The 22,877-nt window shown below is 50.9% G+C and overlaps 8 protein-coding genes across 8 annotated transcripts; 7 read left to right on the top strand and 1 right to left on the bottom strand.

The window, feature by feature from the left end:
* Positions 1–88: 88 nt before the first annotated feature.
* On the top strand, positions 89–7,489 carry TrAtP1_001602 (uncharacterized protein). Its single transcript, XM_066111067.1, has 13 exons — positions 89–1,583; positions 1,672–1,888; positions 1,977–2,722; positions 2,776–2,949; positions 3,022–3,187; positions 3,246–3,605; positions 3,680–3,800; positions 3,869–3,940; positions 3,989–4,039; positions 4,102–4,166; positions 4,232–4,937; positions 5,019–5,399; positions 5,474–7,489. The coding sequence occupies exons 1-13, from the start codon at positions 1,482–1,484 to the stop codon at positions 5,712–5,714; spliced, it is 3,402 nt and encodes a 1,133-aa protein (XP_065967140.1). The 5' UTR covers positions 89–1,481; the 3' UTR covers positions 5,715–7,489.
* Positions 4,942–7,489, bottom strand: TrAtP1_001601 (uncharacterized protein). The gene is made up of 2 exons (XM_014085118.2): positions 7,288–7,489; positions 4,942–7,196 (listed from the first exon to the last, which is right to left on the bottom strand). The coding sequence occupies exon 2, from the start codon at positions 7,005–7,007 to the stop codon at positions 5,883–5,885; it is 1,125 nt and encodes a 374-aa protein (XP_013940593.2). The 5' UTR covers positions 7,008–7,196; positions 7,288–7,489; the 3' UTR covers positions 4,942–5,882.
* Positions 7,490–11,786: 4,297 nt separating this feature from the next.
* Positions 11,787–12,004, top strand: TrAtP1_001600 (uncharacterized protein; the record flags this gene model as incomplete). The annotated part of the gene is made up of 2 exons (XM_066111066.1): positions 11,787–11,915; positions 11,963–12,004. The coding sequence occupies 2 exons, from the start codon at positions 11,787–11,789 to the stop codon at positions 12,002–12,004; spliced, it is 171 nt and encodes a 56-aa protein (XP_065967139.1).
* A 56-nt stretch (positions 12,005–12,060) lies between these two features.
* On the top strand, positions 12,061–12,498 carry TrAtP1_001599 (uncharacterized protein; the record flags this gene model as incomplete). Its single annotated transcript, XM_014085942.1, has 1 exon — positions 12,061–12,498. The coding sequence occupies one exon, from the start codon at positions 12,061–12,063 to the stop codon at positions 12,496–12,498; it is 438 nt and encodes a 145-aa protein (XP_013941417.1).
* Positions 12,499–14,114: 1,616 nt separating this feature from the next.
* On the top strand, positions 14,115–15,509 carry TrAtP1_001598 (uncharacterized protein; the record flags this gene model as incomplete). The annotated part of the gene is made up of 4 exons (XM_066111065.1): positions 14,115–14,248; positions 15,069–15,084; positions 15,292–15,346; positions 15,478–15,509. The coding sequence occupies 4 exons, from the start codon at positions 14,115–14,117 to the stop codon at positions 15,507–15,509; spliced, it is 237 nt and encodes a 78-aa protein (XP_065967138.1).
* A 208-nt stretch (positions 15,510–15,717) lies between these two features.
* Positions 15,718–18,817, top strand: TrAtP1_001597 (uncharacterized protein; the record flags this gene model as incomplete). The annotated part of the gene is made up of 4 exons (XM_066111064.1): positions 15,718–15,738; positions 16,504–16,580; positions 17,028–17,216; positions 17,344–18,817. The coding sequence occupies 4 exons, from the start codon at positions 15,718–15,720 to the stop codon at positions 18,815–18,817; spliced, it is 1,761 nt and encodes a 586-aa protein (XP_065967137.1).
* A 1,492-nt stretch (positions 18,818–20,309) lies between these two features.
* TrAtP1_001596 (uncharacterized protein) lies at positions 20,310–20,851 on the top strand (the record flags this gene model as incomplete). The annotated part of the gene is made up of 2 exons (XM_066111063.1): positions 20,310–20,730; positions 20,796–20,851. The coding sequence occupies exons 1-2, from the start codon at positions 20,496–20,498 to the stop codon at positions 20,849–20,851; spliced, it is 291 nt and encodes a 96-aa protein (XP_065967136.1). The 5' UTR covers positions 20,310–20,495.
* Positions 20,852–21,540: 689 nt separating this feature from the next.
* Positions 21,541–21,927, top strand: TrAtP1_001595 (uncharacterized protein; the record flags this gene model as incomplete). Its single annotated transcript, XM_066111062.1, has 1 exon — positions 21,541–21,927. One exon carries the CDS (start codon positions 21,541–21,543, stop codon positions 21,925–21,927), a length of 387 nt encoding a protein of 128 aa, XP_065967135.1.
* Between the last annotated feature and the right edge of the window lie 950 nt (positions 21,928–22,877).

The following is a 22,877-nucleotide window of genomic DNA, read 5'->3' as shown; positions in this document are numbered from 1 at the left end:
CTTTTTAGTATCTTGGCCGAGATGATAGCTGATAATATTTAGCCAGCAATCCTTCAACCCCATTTAGGTCCAACTAACGCGCTTAAAAGCAGCTCATCCCCATGTCCTCCATCCCGCCTTTGTTTTTCTTCATCTTCACCTCCATCCTTTTGAATCCAAGTGAAAAAAAAAAAATTTGTTCTTGCCCCGTCATGAATACATCTTCCACCCCCCTCTGCGCTCCCACCGCAGACGCTGCCTTTGGCCCTGTCGTCGACGCCGCCTGTCGCGATGGCTTCGACTTGACCCTCGTCTTTGAGCAGTCCGTCTTTGTGCTTCTGCCCGCTGCGATGCTCGTCCTCATGGCGCCGCTGCGACTTGTTCAGCTGCGCAAGTCGCCGGTCAAAGTGGCTGGCTATGCGTCGCGCATGATCAAGCTGGTAAGTCGCCTAACCGCCAGAGTCGCTCCCACAAGGGCATCAAGACAGAAACTCATTGCCTCTCTCCCCTCCTCTTTGCTCTACAGTCCGTCACGGGCTGCCTCGCTACTCTGCAGCTGGTCCTCATCGCGCTCTGGGCAACTCACCATGGACCGGCCCGTCTCAACAGCGTGTCCGTTGCCGCGGCAAGTATCTCCTTCATCTCCAGCCTCGTGGCCTGCGCCCTCTCGTATTATGAACATGCCAGATCCCTCCACCCCTCGTCGCTCTTGAATCTCTTCCTGCTCGCGTCTCTGCTGCTTGATGCTGCTGTCCTGCGCACCGTGTGGATCGCCCTCTCTGCGACGGCCATCCAGGCTGTTCTCACAGCGTCTTTTGCGCTCAAGACGGCACTCCTGGTGCTCGAGGCGCGAGAAAAGGCGAGCCACGTTGTTGGCCGGCCGACGCTCGCTCCGGAAGAGACGTCCGGGCTGTACAGCCGGGCCGTCTTCGCGTGGGTCGCTCCACTCCTCCGGACGGGCTTCCGGCGTCTGCTGCGGCCGGCGGACTTGTTCCCGCTGGACGAGGCGATGAGCGTCTCGAGCTTGAGCGAGAGGTTTTGGTGGCACTGGCGCAAAGGTTGGTGTTTTCTCTTTTGCCCTTCACAATCCCCATTAGATAGTCGTAAAAGAATACAATACAATATAAACCAATTTAAATACAAGACCGTAGAAGGCTCAGTAGAGCTGAAGCCTTGTCGAGCCCATCAACCTTTACTAACTCGATGGGATATCCGCTCTCTATCCAGCATCTCCCTCAACCCAGGCGAGCAAGCATCGTCTCGTTTTATGCTGCATCGCTACCCTGCGCTCTGCTCTCTTCGCCGTCCTTGTCCCACGCCTTGCCCTGCTCGCTTTTACCATCTGCCAGCCCCTGGTCCTGACCCGCTTCCTCGGCTTTCTCAACGACGAGTCGCAGTCTGTCAAGATTGGCTACGGGCTCGTTGGCGCCTATGGGCTCGTGTACACGGGCATTGCGGCCACGCAGGCTCTTTACTGGCATCAAAACGGCCGGTGCGTGACGATGCTCCGAGGGATCCTCGTTTCGGCCGTGTTTTCCAAGGTCACGCAAGTGAGCGTCGTTGCGATTGACGATTCTGCTGCCTTGACTCTCATGTCTTCTGATGTAAGTTGCCATTTGCTGATATCCGTCTTTTACTTGCCTTCTTGAGACGTGTGGAAGATGATAACCTTTTAATTTGTTGGTGCAATAGGTCGATGTCATTGTCCGTGCTATGAGAGAGATTCACGAATTCTGGGCCAATATCATCCAAATTGCCATTGCGACGTGGCTCTTGAGCCAACAGATTGGATATGCGGCAGCGGGGCCTATCATCGTATCTGCCATCTCGTTGGTAGCGACTATGCTTGTTTCGCCTCTTGCCAAAAAGTATCGCGTTGGGTGGCTCGAAATGACTCAAAAGCGAGTTGGTAAGTTTTCTCGGCAACGTTGTCATCACTTGTCTTTCCTCCTTTCTGCGCTTTCTATTTGTATGCATCAGCTTCTAACATTCTTCAGGCATCACTTCTGCCATGATTGGCCACATCAAGAGCATCAAAATGTCCGGCCTCTCCAAGCATCTATCCGACACCATTGCCGCTCTTCGCGTCCAAGAAATCGCCGCATCCAAGCCCTTTAGAGTAGTTGGGGCTGTGACATCTTCGGTTGCGCAAGTGCCGCTGCTCTTATCCCCAGTCCTTGCCTTTGCCATGTTCCAGGGCGTTACAGCAGCAACAGGCCAAGTACTCGACCCGACGAGGATGTTTGCTGCGCTGTCGCTTATTACGCTATCCGCACAGCCTCTGTTTTGGATTTTTGAGGTGATTCTTAATCTGAGTGCCGCTTTTGGTGCTTTTGATCGCATTCAAAGCTTCTTGGTCAAGTCTACCCGCGATGAGTATCGGATGATGGAAGTGGCCAATATTGCCAACTCAGCTGCGGGAGTTGGTGAAGAAGGTGGTCTGATCCAACTTCAGGCCCTTGGACCTCTTGCTTCTCATGATGCTTTGTCAAATATTTCTCACAACTTGACAGCCGTTATTGACGTTGAGGATGCTACATTTGACTGGTCGCAAGATCGATCTGTTCTGAGCAACGTCACCTTTTCTCTTAGCAGCGGCCAGTTTACTCTCTTAATCGGCCCCATTGCATCTGGCAAGACGACATTGTTAAAAGGTCTCCTGGGAGAGGTACCTCATTCCAAAGGAAAAGTCTACATGGCCAGAGGCTCTCTTTCTTGGTGTGAACAAACTCCTTGGATCATGGTAAACAACGCCCGATTTTCCCATGAAGAATGAAAAATGTTGAACATGTTTAGAATCAAACGATCCGAGATAACATCATAGGATACTCCCACTTTGACCAAGACCTCTATGACCAAACTGTTCAAGCGTGCGAGCTTGAACAAGACTTTGGGCAGCTCCCTCAAGGTGACTTTACCGTTGTGGGTAGCAAGGGACTTGCTCTTAGTGGTGGCCAAAAGCAACGTGTGGTGAGTTAGTCTAAAATAACTTCCTGAAACTGAAAATAATGACATCTAATTCTGCGGTTTTTCTTATACAAGGCGCTGGCTAGAGCCGTCTATTCTCGACCGCAAATCGCTCTATTTGACGACATCTTTAGCGGCTTAGACAATGCCACCTCGCAACGCATCTTCAACAATTTGTTCTCCTCCAATACGGGGCTGCTGAGAAAATGGAAGACGACTATTCTTTTGGCTACGCAATCAGGTCTGTAACAACTTTGCTGCCTCGTCAAAAACACTATATGCTAATGTGGTCGTTCAAGTCGACTTCCTCCCATCCGCAGACCACGTCATCGCTCTAGGCCGCCAAGGCAAGATTACGGAGCAGGGATCTTTCGAAAGGCTCTTGATCTCGCATGGATACGTCCAGAATTTAATGGGAAATACGTCCATCGTCTCTGTTACTGATGCTCACCAGGATGAGATAATCTCCGAGTCTGCAGCGGAAGCCTCTGTGCCAAAAGTGGAATATAAAGCGAAGCAAGTTGAAGTCAAGGACGATAAGCGGAGGCAGACGGGAGACTCGACGGTCTACAAGTACTATTTTGGCAGTATTGGGACGGTATTCATCATCGCCTTGCTTGTTTTTGAAGTCGTCTGGGCTTTCTTACAGAGTTTTCCAAGTAAGCTGAATCATAACGTGGGGGGTTTTCCTCCATCTTTTGATGCTGATAGCTAACGAAAAAAAATGTAACAGCTGTTTGGCTAGAGTTCTGGTCGGATTCTAATGCTCAAGGGCATAACCGATCAGGCTTATATCTCGGAGTCTACGCTGTCTTGCAAATAGTCGGCGTCTTCTGGTTTGCCTTGCTCATATGGTATGTATATATATAACCGTCAACATATTCCTCGAAGAAGAAAGAATCCCAGGACTAACGGGCAAAAGGTTCGTCCTCGTTGCCATCGCAGCAAAGTCTGGGATATCTCTTCACCACAGGCTCCTCTCAGCAGTCATTAGGTAGGGTCATTTCTCAGAGATACATCTTCCAAAGCTCATCATTTCAAGCGCACCATTGTCGCTCTTCACGACAACCGACTTGGGAGCTATTACTACGAGGTAGGCGACATAAATCTTTTCACTTTCTGACAATTTCAGGATGCTCACATACCTCATACTAGATTCTCCCAAGATATCGGCATTCTAGACAACAACCTTCCACTTGCCCTCGTGATAACAATAGCAAGTTAGTAAAAGCCCCCAACTATACACACGTCTACGGGCAATACGCTTAAACTCACCATAAATCAGGCTTCTTCGGGGTCCTCGCCCGAGCAGGCCTTCTCGCAGCTTCATCCTACTACGTAGCCATCAGCTTCCCCTTTCTCGCCGCGTTATACTACTTCCTCCAGCGTGGCTACCTCCGCACCTCTCGACAGCTCCGTCTCCTCGATCTCGAAGAAAAAGCCCCCGTCTACACGCAGTTCATGGAGACGCTCTCTGGGATTTCCACCATCCGGGCCTTTGGATGGCAAAAGCAAGCCATCTTGAAGAACCACCAATTAGTCGACCGATCTCAGCAGCCATTTTACCTCCTCATCATGGTCCAGCGTTGGCTTGTCCTCGTCCTTGATCTCATCACCACGGCGCTCGCCCTCCTCGTTGTTGGTTTTGCCGTCAAGCTTCGCGGCTCTGTATCAGTTGGACTCGCTGGCGTTTCTCTAGTTCAGCTCATTTCCATGAGCGAGACGCTCAACATGCTCATCCAATTCTGGACTTCTATTGAGACTTCCATCGGGGCTGTTGCTCGCATTAAGCAGTTTGCAGAGGAGACTCCCAATGAGAGTCTTTTGGGAGAGGACCAAGAGCCGCCTGCCGACTGGCCCAGTAGAGGACATGTTGTCATACGTGACCTTGAAGCGTCGTATGGCGAGAATGGTGATATCAAGGCTCTTGAGGGCGTTACCCTGGACTTGAAGCCTGGCGAAAAGGTTGGAGTATGTGGGCGTACAGGAAGGTATGTTTGGCCTTCCACCTCTTTTATTCCACTTATTGGCTCCCTGTTTCTGCAACTAATGCCAAATACATTTCGTAATAGTGGGAAATCGTCTCTTCTTCTCACCATCCTCCGCCTACTCGACCCCTCTTCTGGCACTCTCACTATTGATTCCATCCCCTTGAACACAATCTCCCGAGAAGTTATCCGCTCTCGTCTCATCACCGTCGCCCAAGACCAATTTGTCCTCCCTGGAACGATACGCCAAAATATCGATCCTTCGTCCTCATATCCCGAAAGTGCCGTCATTGGAGCTCTCCAAGCAGTGAACCTATGGGCCGCAATCGATGCGCGCGGTGGCCTTGATGCCGTATTTGCAGAGGATATGCTTAGCCATGGACAGAAGCAGTTGTTTTTCCTCGCAAGAGCTGTTTTGAAGAAAGATTGCGGCAAAGTTGTGCTCCTGGACGAGGCTAGCAGCAGGTAAGTATTATTACGCTCATGGTCACTTATTCAAACCATTGGAATCTAGCTAATACAGTAATAATCAATGACAGTTTAGACAAGGAAACCGAGCAAATGGTCCGCACCACCATCAACACGCGTTTCAAGAACCACACCGTCATCTCCATTGCCCATCATCTCGCGACAATTCTCGATTTCGACCGCGTCGTGGTCATGGATAAGGGCCGCGTTGTCGAGGTTGGATCGCCACGAGAGCTGTTGCAGTCCCCTGGCCGCGGCAAATTTAAAGCTCTGTGGGAGGCAAATAGCCGTGGGACTATGGATGAAGAATAGGCGCATCGGTGGCGACGCTTATATGAAAGAGAGCGCTATCAAAGGCCTGCTCCTTTTTCTACTCGATAGACAAAAGCGCTTATCAACTTCCTTGACTAGCTCGACCTGGTAGGAGCAAGAATAGTACAATAACATTCTCTATCTAGGAGATGCCGTCCTCCAAGTCGTCTATTGATCCAGCCTGTTCCTCTCCACTGTAATTATTCTACCTTTCCCTGCTCGAGCAGTCCGGATATGTCTCTCCACATTGGCAGCCACCTCGAGAGCCTCGCGGTAAGCAATCCACTCAGAAGGAAGAGCATCTTCCCCAGGCGTCCACCCCGTGTATATTCGAAGCAGCGTCACTTTTCCCCAGGACCCGACCCAGTCCACAAAATCATGCTCCGAGTGCAACATTAGAGCCTTGAACCACGGCGCACATCCCGTGAGATCGAGAAACTCCAGTGCGTACAGATTCTTGCTCAGCAGTCTAAGAACTAGCAGAGCCTCGCTCCAATCGTGATCGATGGAATGAGAGTAATAGCTTGTGCCTCCGTACGCGACGCTCTGGCCTTGTGGTGTAGTCACGGTGGAGAGACGCGCGCGCGGAGTAAGACATGGGTCGGGCCAGTAAGCAAGGCTCAAATGAGTGATGGTGGTGAGCTTCGATGACATGGCCAGCAGCTGCTTCCAAGATGCTTCCGAGGCTAGCTGTGGGTCGAAAGCAAGCGATAGATGCGTGAGATTTGGCAGCAGCACTCTCGGAGGACTTGGGGTAACCTCGCTCTCATCCCAAGATTCTTGGGGTTCACCCAGGACCTCTTGTTTCTTGGACGGATACAGAAGCTCAGAGACTTCTTTGAGGGACAAGGAGCGACCTAAAGCGCCCGATAAGTCGAGATAATTCACCTCGGCGTTAACCGCGGTATGATACTCAGAGCCATCATCCTCGCCCTCTCCGTCTTCATAGATTTCAGGAGGGATGAGTATTAATTTCAAGTCATCAAGTGATAGGCCATCCGGGCTTGCAATCCCAATCCACCGAATCAGTGCCGACTTGAGATGTGAGGGTATGTCGTACAGATAGTACTGATTAAACTCCCGATGGATGTCCCAGTCAGCAGCAATCCTCCTGAGGACGATATCAATGAGACTCCGGGAGGCTGGCAGGTAAGTGCCTGGCAAAGTCGAATCAACCAGACCGCACCGGTTCACCGTCGAACGCGGCAGTTGGCCTTGACGACTCGTAGCACCGCTCCTGGCAGTAACCCAGCTTCGAGGGGGGAGGGGGGCCGGCAGGGAGCCGGCGGCCATTGTTGTCAACCCTCTGCCTCTGCTGCCGCCTGGGTGCGGGGAGTGGACTCTCTGGGATCTGCAGTATTTGCCTGAGGGCTGGCGGCACAGACGGTGTGACTATGGGTAGTTGTCGTCGCGGAGCTTCTGGGCCAAGGGAGGCGTGCCGCAAATTGGCCAGAAGCTCGTTGACGCTCCTAGAAGACTTGCCTACACGTATGGATCGGCAACGGTCAGCTTCCGTCAGGCAGGAGAGCTCCCTGCACGAACAAGGCACATGAGAGCTGCAGCTCACACTCACCAGCTGCGTTGGATGAGGCCCCAGGCGCCGGAGATGCCGTCGGGGTTGGCTTGAATGATTTGAGATGCTGCCTTTTCTTAGGCATGCCAGCAGCAAAACAACGTGTCTGTGCTACCGGAAGCTTGCAGAAACCAAGTCGCAGGTTGCGAGCCGCTTAAATAGCACCAGCACCAGCAGCGATGACTCGATTCCAGGCCCCGGATAAGCTCCCAGAGTTGAAACCATCAAAGCCCCGCCGGCCAAGGCGAGGAGGCGCCACAAGGCCGGACTAGACCCGCTTTGACTAGAGTCATAGTCATTGGACGTCCTCCGCCACCATCCATTCATAAGACCCCGGAAAGCGATGAGATCAAGAGTCACAATCACTTCGGCTTCCTCCGCAGGCAGAAACGGCTTATACTATGAGTCCCCTGCTGGAGGCAGGCCCGGCTACCTGCATGCGCCACCGCCGGTCTAGAAGTCTAATAGAAATCAGTCCTGAGCAGTTATCGTCTTGCAGAGACCCCTGTCGGTGCTGTGCCGCGTTTTTTTGTAAAGCAGATGGCTCTGCTTGCTTGGACCAATCACTTGGCATGTCCGCCTGTGTTGATGTTCACATCCGTTCTAGCATCCGTAGAAGCGTATGAAGTCCTACATTCTGCAGCGTTTCTTTTTTCCCCTCGTCTATTCCTTCATTAGTGGCCTGCCCCCCCTCAAACCGACAGTCGATGCAACGTAGCTGCAATGGTTGAAGGCGTTTCTTTCATTATTCCACCTTCTTTGGTTGTAAAAAAGCTCGTAGATTTAGCCTCTTAGTTCTGACGAGTTGTCTATATGCAATTAGCATTTTTAAAAGTAAATCTAACAAGGTTGGCGGGCACGTATTCCAAGTATCCACACACATCACGGCGACTCCCAACCTCTCATGCTCTATTCGCATGATCAAGTTCCCTTGGTATCTGGATATGAGGGGTGTAAGTGTAGTTCTTACATGTGGTGGTGTTTGAGCCCCCAGAAGCTGCTGCTGTGTCTAGATCCGTACATGTAGTGGTCTCCTTGTTTGAAATATCCTCATCCATGTAGGCATCATTAATGGGGGTGTGGCCAACTTCAGGGCCCGCAGCTGGGTCCAAACACTCTGCATTCCCATTTACTTCCGAAACTATCAGAGAGAATCTGGAACTGTCCGATCCCGCAGCGGCTCAGGTTCCTTCACTGGCGATCTGCTATATGCAAACACCGGTTGAGATTGCCCGACGTATTGCGACACCTGCGCGTCATTCACGCTCCGCTGCTTGCGTGAGTAGCACAGAGTTGTTTAGTCTCAGAGGGTAGCCTATGCTTTCACTGGAGTGGCGTAGGCTGCTTGGATGCCTTTTTCGGTTATCCTAGAAAGAGCGAATCTGGATCTGCTGACTTCCGCGCATCGATGTACACATCCGTCTGCCAGTGTGTCTCGGAGCCTTTTGATGGTACTAGAGTGTCAGTATCCAGCTGATGAGCCCCATCCATCTTTTGGCAACAGCTTCGGTTTTTGTATTCCAGTGCATTTATCTGGTATCCGTGGCTCAAAGTATCGATTAACCCATCTTTGCCCTCGGCAAGAAAGAAGCTGATTGCCGTCAATTTCCGCGTGCTACCACCTAACTTCGAAGGTCCAGATAATCGCCTAACAAGTCAATTGCGAAGTGGAGCTTAGAGAACAAGCGTAGAGAGAAGGGAAGGAGGCGTGTCCTAATGAGCACCAATAGCGGTGGGTAGCGGAGACGCCCATCTCTCTCGAGCCAAGAGGCGGCCATCGTAATACTTGCCTCATCAGCTAGGCAGGTGAAACGATGAGCTTCAGCTGCCCAAAGCGGTAACGCGAAGCGAACAGCATGGTAATCAGGAGATAATCAAGGGGTCTGAGTGACGCGAAGGGCTCCAGAACTGTCTTGGCTGTCAACTGGCATACTAACCGAAGCTGATACCGTAGCCTCCCTAGAGAACTGGATCGGCATGAGTGATGGCAACTATCTGAAATACACCCATTCACATACGGTTGCCACCGATATGCCTACCAGCAGCAGCAGTCACTCACTACCATGCAGCTGAATTATCGGTCAACAATATCGCCCTGTTTGAATCTCTGCTTGGGTGTATATGTAGGAAAGGGGAGCAATCTCGGACAGACGGCTGTGATGTATGACATACCGCCAAATTTAGCGTCTTGAAAACGATGCTAAAATACTATCAAAATGGCGATCGTGCAGTTGCTCGGCATCCTGAAGCCTTTCAGGCCATCGTAAGTATCCCCTTCTCTGAGATTGAAAGAGAATGGACGTGAATAGCTACTTGAGCATCTATGATACAGTAGCCGTCGATACGAACACACGGCGGAATATGAAGTTTGCGTAGCACAAAAGTGGAATAGTATAAGAAATTGAAACTTTCGGACATCTCCTGGAAGGCTGATCAAGTTGCTATAGTAATTCTCTTCAAAGTAATAGGGGCGTGGAGGCAAACGTAAACAGCTCCTGGCAGTTACGGCGTTAGAGTGATTTCAAAAAGGGGAAAAGAGTTTTTGAAATTCGCATGTGATCGTGCAATTATCTATTCAATATCATTGCCTCCTTTCCTCATTTGAGCCGGCTTCGACATCAGAGTGACCTTTGTCAACAAAGCCAGACTAGCTTTCTAGACAGATTAAAAGAAGTTTTTAGGCGTTTAGATTTGGTAAAGAGTAGACACGGGGTAACCAAGTTGGAGATATTCATGATTGTTTTGGAAAAAAGTAGGCATATGGGCCGCAGGTGTATAACGTCTACTATGTGCAAAAGTGAAATTTCGGTCTCATAACTCACATTATGACCACTTGGCCATACGCTCAATTGTAAGCATCCCCATATGTAATCGATAGAGTATTTCAACTGGAACAGTGTGGCAAGCTCGGACGTGCCGCAACTTGGTACAATATTAACCCAGCGTTTGAAAAGCTGGATATTTGCATAGTCACGCGTTCCCACAACTAGTGAAGTTATTCACTCGTATCTCCAGCGGCGCTTGCCGTAAAATTGTGGATTAAAGTTAGCAAGGATGACCTCTAATAGGCAAACACGTCAGTCATATTAAGCAGCCTGTCCCATCAAACCACGTTGCCTACCTCAACCACCTTGCTGGAGGGAGCTGCATCACATCATGTGCGTAGCCGGCATAGGGGAAAAGGAGCAGGGCCAACGCCGCAATCCATGCTGCACTGACGTAGCAGCCGCCACGAGAAGTAGACACTGGGCATTGCATCAGCCGTAAGCGCGAGACGGATAGATGAGACGTTTTGGATAAGGCCGAGCAGAAGGCCTTTGCAGCAGCAATCCTCCGCTACCGCAACTCCTACTGGCCACCGGCTGTCGGCGAGGTGCCTCTCTCTGCTGGCCTGCCTACGCTAGGAGCCAAGGACGGGAGAGGAGAGGAAGCAGTGGCAGAGAGCAGAGGGTCGAAACGCTTCAGCAGCTGCGTATGTGTGCGTCAGCGTGTCTCTGGCACACAATCATGCGCCGTCCGGAGCGCATCCGGGTAACTAGATGGGAAGAAACTGGTTGGTGGCACGATGCTAGCAAGTAATACGACAGAGTGTCTCACTTACAGCCACCAGAGGCCCTCGCCATGGATCTGATCTAAGCCGTAGGCTGGGCGTAGCGTTGATAATGTCGGCCGACGAGTTTGCGTGCGACCACGGCAGCGTGGAGGATGGATGATGGCATTGCTAGCCTCCCCCCTTTCTGATGAGGCCTGTGGCGCGCGACTGGCGATGAGGGAGTGAGGCTTCCCGGCTTCTATCCCAGTTTCCTCGACCGACGCCCCTGCGAAGAGGAGTGTGCTTTGAAACGGCCGATGCGACTACGGCAAATGATATTTGGTGTTTGGAATGGGCGTATTTGATCGAGTGCCGTTATCATCATCATCGCCCTACACGTAGGTAGTTTCAAGTGCAGCTGCTATGGGTAGCATGTAGGTTAGGTTCAAGTTGTTTGAGCAGAGGATGTGGTGAGAGAGAGGTACAAGCGAGTAGTATGTACATACGCTCCATTACATAAGCCCGTAATAAGATAAAGATCCAGCTTGTACGAGCAGTGTCAGGCACTACTTTCAACTGTATTGGTATACCTAGATACGTTGCATGGAGCGTGAGGTGGCATACACGATACCTCTGCATCTCTGCAAGAGTCGCAACGCCCTGGTGCAGCAGCAGTGTCGTCATCTGCCGCTGCCCGCGTATCGAGTACTTCCATGCCAATCTCGGTGAGCCCTTGGCAGAATCCATGCCCATGATCAGCGAACCGCCCCTCTTCTCCAGACGCGATAGGCCCCATAGGCCCTGTAAAAGCGCTGCGAACAAACCTCCACAGGCGCTATCTCAGCTCCCCCAGGGCCCCGTTCCAGGGAGCTTTCGGAGCGAGCTACAGGCGAGAAGAGCCCATAGCATGCGGCTCCGTGTCCAAGGGAGCCGTAGCCCGAGATCAAGTAGCCAATAAACGGACACGATGCAACGACATACAGCCTCCCTCAACTTCCACCCAGACGTGGCGCTCGCAGCCGGCGAGGCCAGAAACCGCCAAAGCATTGTCTGCAAATCCACCTCCCGGGTTCGTGGAGAGCGCTGCGCTCTACGAGTATGTCTCTGAATGCTATTTTGAGCGCCCTGTTAACGCCTTTGCAGATCCCCTGCACACCGGTTGAGATGCAGCACATCTCGAGGTGAGCGTGATGGAGACAACAAGTCGAAGCAGTGGGCGAATCAGCACCTGCGGATGGCCAATGGATGGCCAATGGATGGTCGATGAGGATGTAGGCAAGTTGCCGCGGCAGCTCCAGCAGAAGCCACGTCCGAGCGTGAGACAAAAGCCTCAACGGCTGGACCCTGGCGCCCTCTCAGCTCCTCTCAGCTTTCGTCACGCCCTCTCGCCTGGCCCTGGCCTGGACTCGCCGGTCCCTTATAGGCGGCCAGCAAGGACGGACATCGCAAAGACATGGGGCCCTAGGATTCGGACCATGGCCGACTCCCTCGTGTTCGCCTCCAATGCGCAATGCAGCAGCGGCAGCAGCAGCAGCGGCGGCGGCAACATGAGTTTCCGAGCATCTACTTTTACCTCCACCCCCAAAAGGACGACAACGCTGAGGCCTAGGCGGCCCCCAAACTTGTGTCACCCATCCTCTGGCTTTGACTTACAGGTACAAGCTGCCAAAGATGGGTAACGCCAACAATGCAAGACATTTTCTGGCTTTTCGTGCTCTGTTGTGGCTGGCAATTGATAGCACAGGAGCTGCTCAGTTTAGATTTTGGAGGACATGTTCAGATTCGCCCTTGGTCGTATCGAGATGTGAAGCTGCGGAATCGCCGTTACGACCTCTCACCTCTCACAGAGATCTATCTGATCTTTGACCCGTTACCTACCTTGGTTTGGCCTCCCTGTCAGAGTCCAAGGGGAGTTTAATGGACGAGACGACTTTCGCTTGGGCCATGTTTCTGGACGCTCCGTTAAAGAATATCCATTCCCATGTTCCTGGCAAATCTGCTTCGTCCATTGCCTCGCCAAAGGGACCATTTTGTACATTAACGCGGCGTCTTTGGCAACGGGCCGATCCGAAAAAGCTCTAAATGTATACTTTGACAACGCCAACACTTGGGTCTTTGTTTGATCCCACAGACAAGCAATGCGGAATCAGAGCCATTCGATGCTCTCATTCCCCTTTCTCGTCCGGAGAGTTAAATCAAGTGTGCAGGATACGGCATCTTTGTTCTAAACGTCAGTGCCGCCCTTGTCCTTCGAATGGTTACACGGACAGATAGTGCATGAGTGGCTCCTTAAAGGCTCCCATTGGAGACATTGAAGGTCTGCTACGTGCCTTGCTTGCCTGGCCGGTTTTCGATTGTTTTCTCCTCCGCTGTCGGATCGGCTGATCGGAGACGACAAAGTCCACCTCGCTCGGGTAGATGGCCTTATCATTGGCTATCATCAACATTGCGTGGCTCTCTAGTGTGCTAAAAGAAGATGATTCACGGGCAAATTGGCCACTATCGAGTTTGCGGTGGCCACAAAGCAAGCGCCATTCTGCAAAGGATTGCAAGGCGTCAGCCCCACACCCTTCTACTAATTCCTTTGTCTCTATAGCATGTCAAGCTACCTCCATACCGCCTGATAGTAACCTGCTGTCTGTTCTAAAGTCTGGGGAGGAGGATGAAACCTGAGTGCCAGACTCGCGTGTCTGTAACATTACCTTGACAATCATGGCTGCCCAAGCTGTGATACCGTTTGCATTACGAAGAGAGTACCTCGTGGCCAAACATGTAAACCGAGGTTCAGATCCACGCTGGGCGTTCAGATGGCATTGCCTTTTTGCTTATCTCTCTTATTTTCTAGACCCTCAGATACAGTTTGATCAAGTGACACACTGCAAATGAGCAAGTTGCTGGGCTTGGCCCCATAATCTTAGCATTTCAAGGACATGCAGTGCGCTGGCCAAGTCACGACCATCGCAGTTTGATAATAAGAGCAGTGGCGTGTGCCTTGAACGAGAGTTCATTGTGGGGGCTTGGTGCGTCTTGAGCTTGGCTTGACTTTTGAATCTGAGTGGCTGGGCGTTAATCCGGCTTCTCCTCTTTCCAACGCATTGCTAATCTCATGCACCTACCCGCCGCTTCCCTAGCGTTCGAACCCAGCCAAGGATCTCTTTCTTAACAACAGGCTCACACGAGAGACCACATTGTAGGCGGAGACATGGCGCCTGGATACTTGCATGCCTTAGTCCCCTGGAAGGGGGGGGAGGGGTGTGATATCGCAGCAAGCGGGTTATATTCAAAGCAAATCGGGATGATGAAAACAAACTTGACAACCCTTGACGCAATGGCGGCGAGCTGGACAACGCTTTCAGATGGACTTCTGGTCGATGCCCAGCCCGTCTATACTGAGGCCATGCAAGCGAATTGCTCGAGCTTCCGGGTCGTGTAGCACGCAAGCCATCTCTCAATGACCTGATTGCAAATGAGCTCGATGGCCAAGTCATGCTCGCTGTAGTCGAAACGGGTCGCGTCCCCGGTTCCGCGACGAATTTCAGAGCCTCTGCTTGGCTGGGGTCGCGAGTTGCTTGCAGCTTGGGCATAGCCCTGCGACTTTTGCGGCTTCTTGCTTGTTCCTGTAACTAGGAAACCTTGGGCCTCGCTCACTCAGTGAGCCCCCCCCAGCAAGCTATTTCCGCGGCAGCCAGTCATATGCATTATGATGATCCACAGCCTGCACATATACGACTTGCTTTGCCCGAACCAGGATATAGCCTTATAGATACGTGTGGAGATGGAGGGAGAAGAGGAAGGAAAAACTACGTGCGGTTTGTGAGCTCTCCACGCCATTCCCAGTTGAGCTCGTAGACCCTGTCTCAGCAGCCACACGATAGACGCCTGCTTTAAGCTTCTCAGTCTAACCCAGTCTCTTGCCCGGGCTCTTTCAAGGCTTTCTGGCCGTATTTACATATAAGACACTGAAAGCTCTCGCTCTCTGCCGTCTTTCGTTTCTTCTCCATCACCTTCTACTCATGCCATTTACCTTTCGATAACAGAAGTCTTCTCAGATTGTTACGCTGAGTCTCCGAGTGGACTTTATGTAACTGAATCCACCTCAAGCTATAGGGTGTCTTGATCTTCCCACCTATCCCTGCTCACAGTCTTTACAATAGCTACCATTGTTATCACGATTCACATTATACCTTCATAGAGCGCATCCACCCCTTACAGACAACAGACCATCGATAAACCCAATTCTCTCGTTTAGCCGACTAGGTATTTCGGTAAGTTTCCTTTCTTCTTGTTGCGCAGACGTCCAAATCATTAGAGGTTCAACATCGTCCTACGGTCAACTCGATATATGTTCAGATTTCGGTAGATCCTCTCAGCCCAGAGCCCCCCCTCTCCATCAATCATTAGCTGTGTGACCACACGAGAATTGAGATAGGAGGAAAGCCAATGATGGAAGCAAAGACTAAACTGTTCTACAGTTCATTATCACTCCTCGAAGAGCCTGTTTGATCTCTGCTTGTCGCCTCACTACTAGTAAGAACTCCTCTGTACTAAATTAGTCCTCGATATACGTTGCAAGGTTTGGACTGGAAGCTTGGCCATCCTATATCTTGATGCTCGATATACCATCTCTCGAAACGGAATGCGGACTGATTAGTTTACAGGCACGCGCGACGGACAGAAGCGGAGAGATTGATGTACTGGAGCTTCCCGACGCCTTACATGAAGGATCAAGGGAGACTATAAAGGGTACGGGTTGACGCTTACTTATCAGCGATTGACTGCCTTAACATTACACTGTCTGGCTGCAGATCACGTTGTTGGCAGCTCTGAGATTTCTACAGCCTTTCCAGCCTTGTTTTATCCTTGTTGCGGGCATCCTTTTCCGCCAGAGATCCTATCGCATGCATTCCCAGCAGCAGAAGGTACTATTACATTCTTTCGCTTTCCCCCCTCATCCTGACATATAACCGCTTTTACGAGCAATCCTGGGGGTACTCCAACACCTAATAGCAAACTTTTTTACGAAGACGAAATGGGTTCGTCATTCTCATTCCATACGAGACGAAAACGCCCTAAATTTCACACTGAGGTACGTTGAAATGTGCATGAAGAAGTCTTTTGCTGTGAATCCCCTGTCAAAAAGCATCGTCATATCAAACATGATCGGCGTCGCATTGCACACGCCCTTGCTGGGGATGTGGCGAAGAGGGGGATACATCAGATTCTCTGGCACTTGCAGCTGCTATCGCTTGTGGCGAGATCTCGCCATGGGCGATTTCGACTCCATATGCGAAGGAGATGCAGACTCCCCTCCAACGACTAGTTTGCTTGGTGTTACAGCCAGCCGCATCTATCCCCAGCACGGCTTGGCGTCCTTCTTCCGATATGCCCTTGCACTGCTTCCGAGTACTGGGATGTAGCTGGATGTACTGTACTTCTCAAGGCTGTACAGCTAAAAGACACCCCCCCTTCATCTCGGGTACCACACTCTCAGATTGTCCATGCTAATGTCTGTAGGCATCTACCCAAATAACCCTTCATTGTGTTGTCGGATTGCTTGTAACCGAATGGAATACAGCGGAAACGGCAGAAGCAGCACCAAAGCTTGCTGGCCTTCATCCCCCGTCATGTCTCAAAAGCATATATACGTTCTATTCGAATCCAATTCTAATGAATTTGGGCCATAGGACTACGACTCGTCGCCACCACCTCCATGCTCGGAGCTTGATTACCTTGATATACACTCTCAGTCTGGCGATATGAGGTACGTTTTTCTGCCTTTTGTCCACCACACCAAATTTCCACCGTTACCTGGGCGGTCCACCCAAATTTCCCTTCGTCAAAGGGCCGCTACCCAGCAGGATTATACGCCTCTATCTAAGCAGCCCTGCAACGGGGCCTGCGAGCTTCAGCACTAATGGTTGCACTTGGGCTTGTGCTCACATCACTGTTCTGTCGCTGGCCGCTAAATGGATTCGTGCATTGGCCTTGTGCTACCACTCGTGCTGGCAGGTATAGCTTCTTGGCTTTGTGGTACTCAGCCGGCCTGATCTCCATAAACATTCTTTTCCATCACTACCTGCTCTTCCTTCTCTCTCTCTCTCTCTTCTTATCATATATACCTTTTTATGATAGATCCTCTCTTCCTGTCTTCTATATTCCTTTCTTTCAGATACTTGTCCGAACCCTCTCGTTCTAATCAGACGCCCAGGTACACCCAAGAAGCAAATACGACGGCTCTAGCAATAGAGCCTCCGCAGCCTCCTGGCCTTCTGGGCTTATTTCACCCTACTGCTGCCCTTGCTACTACGACGCACTATCCTCAGGACGGTGCCTATTACCAGCCAGCAGCAGCTCAAGTATTTCCGAGCCTAGATGTTAGATCTCGCATAAACAATAAGTAGGTTTTTCTATCCCCCTTTGAAGACAATCCATGACAGTGGTGGTATTGGTGATGCGCAAAGAAGCATGGTAGTGATGAGGCGTGGTCGCTTGTTATTCTTCATTTTTAACGACGGCTTATACAGTTACAATAGCGTCGCGGCCTCAGCTGGCATGGCGCAGGCTCACACCCACCAACAGCACCGCTCCGCTGGATTACCGCATATTACAGCGCAAGTAAGCACCAGAGAACAATACTCTACTGCAACACCCTCGTTTAGGAGGCCATCCGAGCACCCTGTCAGGTCTCCGCCATTTCCGGGAGTACCTCTCCGCCGTTTGCCGCTGTCGCCAACCCCAAGCCCACTCACCTCTTATGTCGCTCCGGCTGGGAGGATGGAGGCTAGCCAGTTCCAAAACCGACCCTCCACAACAGCTGTGCCTCCCCTCATGTCCGTCCAGACGTCTGGGTCCCTTCAATATGATAACGGGACGCCAATTAAGGTTGAGATTACGGGCACTGTGGACAAGGGATTCTTTCTTGCCGACGGTGAATGGACCTGCTATCGACGAAACTATATGACTTGCGCATGCTCATACTCGCTGCAACCGCATTACGCGAACACGGGAATTCACTTCATCCCTCCTGGAACCACTCAGTCGTTCCAAGTCTATGGACTATACATGTCGATTTCTGCCGTCGTAGCAGATAATGATCAAAGCATTGAGCTGGTTCAACACACTCCTAAGAGGGACAAGGGACCAACATCCAAGCCCGAGAAGGTTCTGCTGGCGCCCAAAAATTCCGTCCCGCCTCATCACGCCAGCATGTACACTGACAATTCGAGCGCATCTGGCGCCAGAATGTACCAAGACGGTTACGGCAACGGACAGGGGGTTGGTCAGCCTGCAACTGAGCACACGTTTGAGCGTATCCAGTTCAAGCAAGCCACCCAAAATAATGGCAAGCGGAGGGCTGCTCAGCAGTATTACCATCTTATGGTCGAGCTCTGGGCAGACCTTGGCTCACAGACTCCTGAGAAGTTTGTCAAGATTGCTTATAGGAAATCTGAGAAGATGATTGTCCGCGGCCGCTCCCCCGGCCATTACCAAAACGAAAAGAGACGAAGCCAAAGCGGCGGCCCAGGAGGCTCCTCTGGATCACTGGGAAGCTATTCCTCGTTGGCAAGCATTGGAGAGTTTTCGCCTCATCCCAGCATGCTTGGCGGGAACGGCACGTATAATGCATCCTACGACCCAAGAGGATCAGTATACCAAACGCCAAGGAATCACGAGGTTCCTGGAGAAGTGGCAATGTCTCCCGACGACGAAAAAGCTATTGGGAATGCCAAGGGATATTTATACTATCCTGGGTCAATGTACGACAGCTCTCCGCCGCGACCTCTTGAGATGTTTGGCACTCGCAACGAGCAAGAGCATACTCCATCGCAGTCATCCACCGACTCCAAGGTAAAGAGTGAGTACGACATTACGCCTCGTGTCTTTCATCCACCACCGCTCACGGATAGTCGTCGCCAGCTGTCAGTGTTTGAAGGGAAACCCACTTCAGGTGGTTACTACCCTACGATCTTGTCTCCCAGCGCAAACATGACTTTGTAAGTCGAGGCGCTATCACTTGAGAGGATTATGCACGCGGCGTTACGCCTTGGCGTTGGTCTTGCGACGAATCAAAACGTCACGACGACCAAAACGGGGAAAGGGTGAAAAGGGGTGGGGGGGGACAAATGCAAAAGGGAAACATACAAAAAAAAAATTGAAAAATTGAAAAATGAAAACGACAAACAACCTCTGCAAGGATTATACTGGACTATTGGAAATAAATTGCAACAAATGGAAGGACTAGAAATCGGGACAACAAAAGCGACATTTGCTTGGGAAATGAGGGCTTGGGAATACGGGACCACTATACGTGACTGGGCAGGCCGCAGGGCTCGTGTCGACAGCAGCAAGCTCCGGCATATCCAGGACACACATTGAATGCTACGGCCAGTCTTTTTTGCGAGAGGAAAAGAGAATTGTTTTGCTTGGAATAGATTCATCCCTCGGCCTTATCTTGGCCAGAGAGGGCAAAGGAAGTGATGTTTGGTCTTTTGGGCTGGATGAATGCGGCAACGCATGGGATATCAGGATTGGATACCAACGACGGTGCAGAGATTCAGATTTGGATTTGGACTCTTTTTTTTTTTTCAACATTCTTTCAGATTGGATTCTATTTTTTTGTCCTTTTGTTTTTTTTGGATTCTTTCTTTTAATATTTTTTATTTTTTTTATTTTATGTTCTTGATAATTTTTCTGTTTCCTCTTTTTCCCTATTTCTTTCTCTCTTCTTGCATTTATGACGATTCTATTCTATTTCTTTTAGGTTCCGCATAATGCCGCTTCCTTTTTTGAAGGATACTGCGTGTTGTCACAAAAGCTACGGCGGGCTATTATGCCATGCAGACATTCGCCTGACCAGGTACCAGGATCCCTATGCGAGCATCACAGTGGCGTTGGCATAACAATAGCGGAATGATTACAAAGGAGGGGGGGGCATGCATAGGCAGAGCCTGGCCCTGCATAGGCTGAGAAGTGCTCCATACTTGTCGTACCGCCACTGTCGGTGCACTCTTTTCTTTTCTTTTCTCTTTTCTCCTTCTCATTTCCCTCTCGAGTACTGCGATAGGCCACTCCCTTTTATGAATACAACATGATTACACAATATACTATTGTGCCTGCAGGATGATTGCAAGGGGACTGGGAAATATCTTGTCCCACCTCCTTAGCCGATATTATTTCAGCCAGCTTACACATTTTTGAGTATTTGAGAGCTGAAGTTTGAGTAATGTTTGTCCTATGCTCAGCAAACTTGTTAGCTGAGCTTGCTCCTTGTCTCCGCCACATACAGGTACGATGACCTCCAATGAAGCACAGGGGGGGAGTGTGTATTCACAAGCGAGCATACTAATGCAGCGTGCAGCCACTTTTATGCGGGCTGCAAACACGGCGTATTGCCGCCGGCCTCTAACCGAAGCCACTAGCGAGACACGATACCACCACGGTGAAGGGCCAGCCGCAAGCCATTGAGTTTCGGAGTAGACGCACGGCGACGGTCTCGGCGTGGGGCAATATCAATGGCCGCATCTGCCGCAGTTTCATCCCACGCTCACCGATAAGATGCGTGCGCGGAATACCTACTTGGCTTAATTACACGCTGTACGAGAATAGTGTTTGCTGGTGGACTCTCTCATCGTCGGGCTGAGGCCAAAGTACCCCGTACCCGGGATTCAATAAGTTGATGGGTTTTTATAGGGCCATTAGACACGAGACTATATTGTCCTGGAGAGCCCAGTGCCGCATAACAGCATGCTATTGGAAACGGGCAATGTATTCTACTGCTGCCAGCACTTACTCGTCCACGCTGTGGGCGTCTCGGGGACTTTTCTATATGATGTATTCGGTTTTCGGAAACCATCCAACTACAGCACTACGATTGGAAATTGGTATTGTGGCGTTGTATACGCCAGAAGAAGGTATGTACCTGATATGGGAGCCCCCACGGGAAATTGCTTTAGGACATGCAGCTGAACATCTCAAGGGTCCTCTGGCTTGGGCTATACTACTAGTAGTAGTACTAGTAGTGCTACCTATTAGGAACGGTAGCTGTCGCGTCGGGCTCGCTGTGATACCGGCATGCTTCCATATGAAGCACCTCTGTTGTTCTCTCTTATTTTCTTCCAATTCGCATGCTTTGTCTGTGGGAGGCCAACTCATGTCGCCTTTGCCCCATTGAGTTAGTTGTACGCCACCGGTCGAGGACAGTTTGCACGCCGTATTGTGTCTTGTGCAATGGTGAGAGCAGTTCCAACGCACTCCCCTTGCTCTCGCCTTTCTTTTACCTGAAGTGTCAAATAGCTGCACTTCACAGGCGCACCTCTCTATGCAATTTGCATACCTCTAACCCTGCATATACACACTACTACGAAGCGTGTATGTGGCTCTGGCTAACTAGGCCTTTTGTCTGCAGCTAAATCGAAGCGGGTGGCTTGATATTAATGCTCGCTCGACCCTAATGCTGCTTGTAAAGCTCACTTTCTTTTCCCGCTCTAAATCTTGGAGAGTGTGGTTGTCAGCGTGCATAGGCGAGAATATTCCATCATACAACATGGCGAAAAGACGTCAGGCTGCGTTGGTCAATCGGCCCACTTTGCAACGAGAAAGATAATATGATACATGATATCTAGACTTGGATCGGGTTCTTGCAACGAAGACTGGCGACAATCAGTGTCGAAGGGCAAGCGAAGCGTGCTCGACAGAGACGGTGTTGTACATGAAGCAGGCTTATGCTCATTGCTCACAGCCTGGACGAGCAGATAACAACAGCACTGTGTTTAGCACTGCTATTAGTGACGCCGCACAACATAGAGACCCATCTCATCTCCCTTGGACCCATAGTTCGACCCGGCCCGTCCCTTTTTTTGACACCGGGGAAGAAGCCACTGCTGCCATTATCAGCCAGCCCTAGCCTTCTAGCAGTGAGAGCACAGACGATGCTCCATCAAGAAGTTAACAAACAGTTTCTCGCAGGGTCTTCGGACAAGATGCATGCGACCCTTTCACAGGGCGTCGAGCGTGTGGTTGGGTTCGTCGGCTCATCGCCGTCCTCCGCCCAAGGCTCGGCTCCAACTTACGGCAATAAGAGGCCATGCATTGCCGTGTTAGTTGGTTGACAGAGGCCACGATGCGAGTCTGTTGTAGCAGCTCCCCGCTGCGACAGCTACCATTGCTGCAGCGCGAGATCCACGCATGGGAAAAGAGGCAAGAGTCAGTACAAGTAGGGGAGGGATACAGTGCATCTGTTATGATCCGCCCTGCAGCGGCAGACCCCTAAACGAGACCCCAGACCCCGGTTTATTTCAGCTAATTTTGGTTTTCTGGGACAGGCCACTACTGTACGAGCTCGAAAGAAGGCCTTAGCATGTGCTTTTGGACCCTGGCCGTATCTCCTTGTACTTACTTGCTCATTGTCTTAATAGTCGTACGCCCCCTCCTTCGGAAAACCCAATTTTTGGGGAACATGCCCCCACGCCCTATAGCATCAGGTCATTCATGTCAAAGCCCGCATATGAGGACATCGTTTGCCACCCCCTGTCGAGAAACGAGCTGTGGAAATGAAAATAACCAGAAGAGGAAGAAGAAACTGCGAGGATAGCTCTATTTGTCTTGGTGCTGTTCATAGAGGGAAACCTTTTCGGTGATGCTCGCGTGCAAGTGCCGGCGAGGAAAACCAAAGAAAAGAAAAAATCAAGGGACAGAAAGCCGGCAACACAGCATCTCTGGTCGGAGACCGGAAGAATTTCAAAACTGTATTACTATCAGTACTACTTTGTACTGCCATGCACATTCACAAGCTTGGCCTCCTATTGCTGCGACCCCACGGCTGGCCTATCAAAAAGCAAACATATAATGGATCATCCCAGGGTCAACCATCAACCCGGGGGGAAAATCACCACCACTTGCTTTGCTTTTCTTCTCTTCATTTCTTTTCGTTTCCTTTTTCTTACTGGGAAAGGGGGGGAAGGATCCGGTAGAGGATCCCGAGAAAAGTACCTGAAGCGGACTGACGGACTATCACCGACGACCGCAGAAAGGATACACCATGTGAGAGAGAAGAGAGCTA

Source organism: Trichoderma atroviride, chromosome 1 (genome assembly GCF_020647795.1).
Source record: "Trichoderma atroviride chromosome 1, complete sequence".
NCBI lineage: Eukaryota > Fungi > Ascomycota > Sordariomycetes > Hypocreales > Hypocreaceae > Trichoderma > Trichoderma atroviride.
The sequence above is the reverse complement of the archived record's forward strand: the minus strand, read 5'-3'. Positions and strand labels throughout refer to the sequence as shown.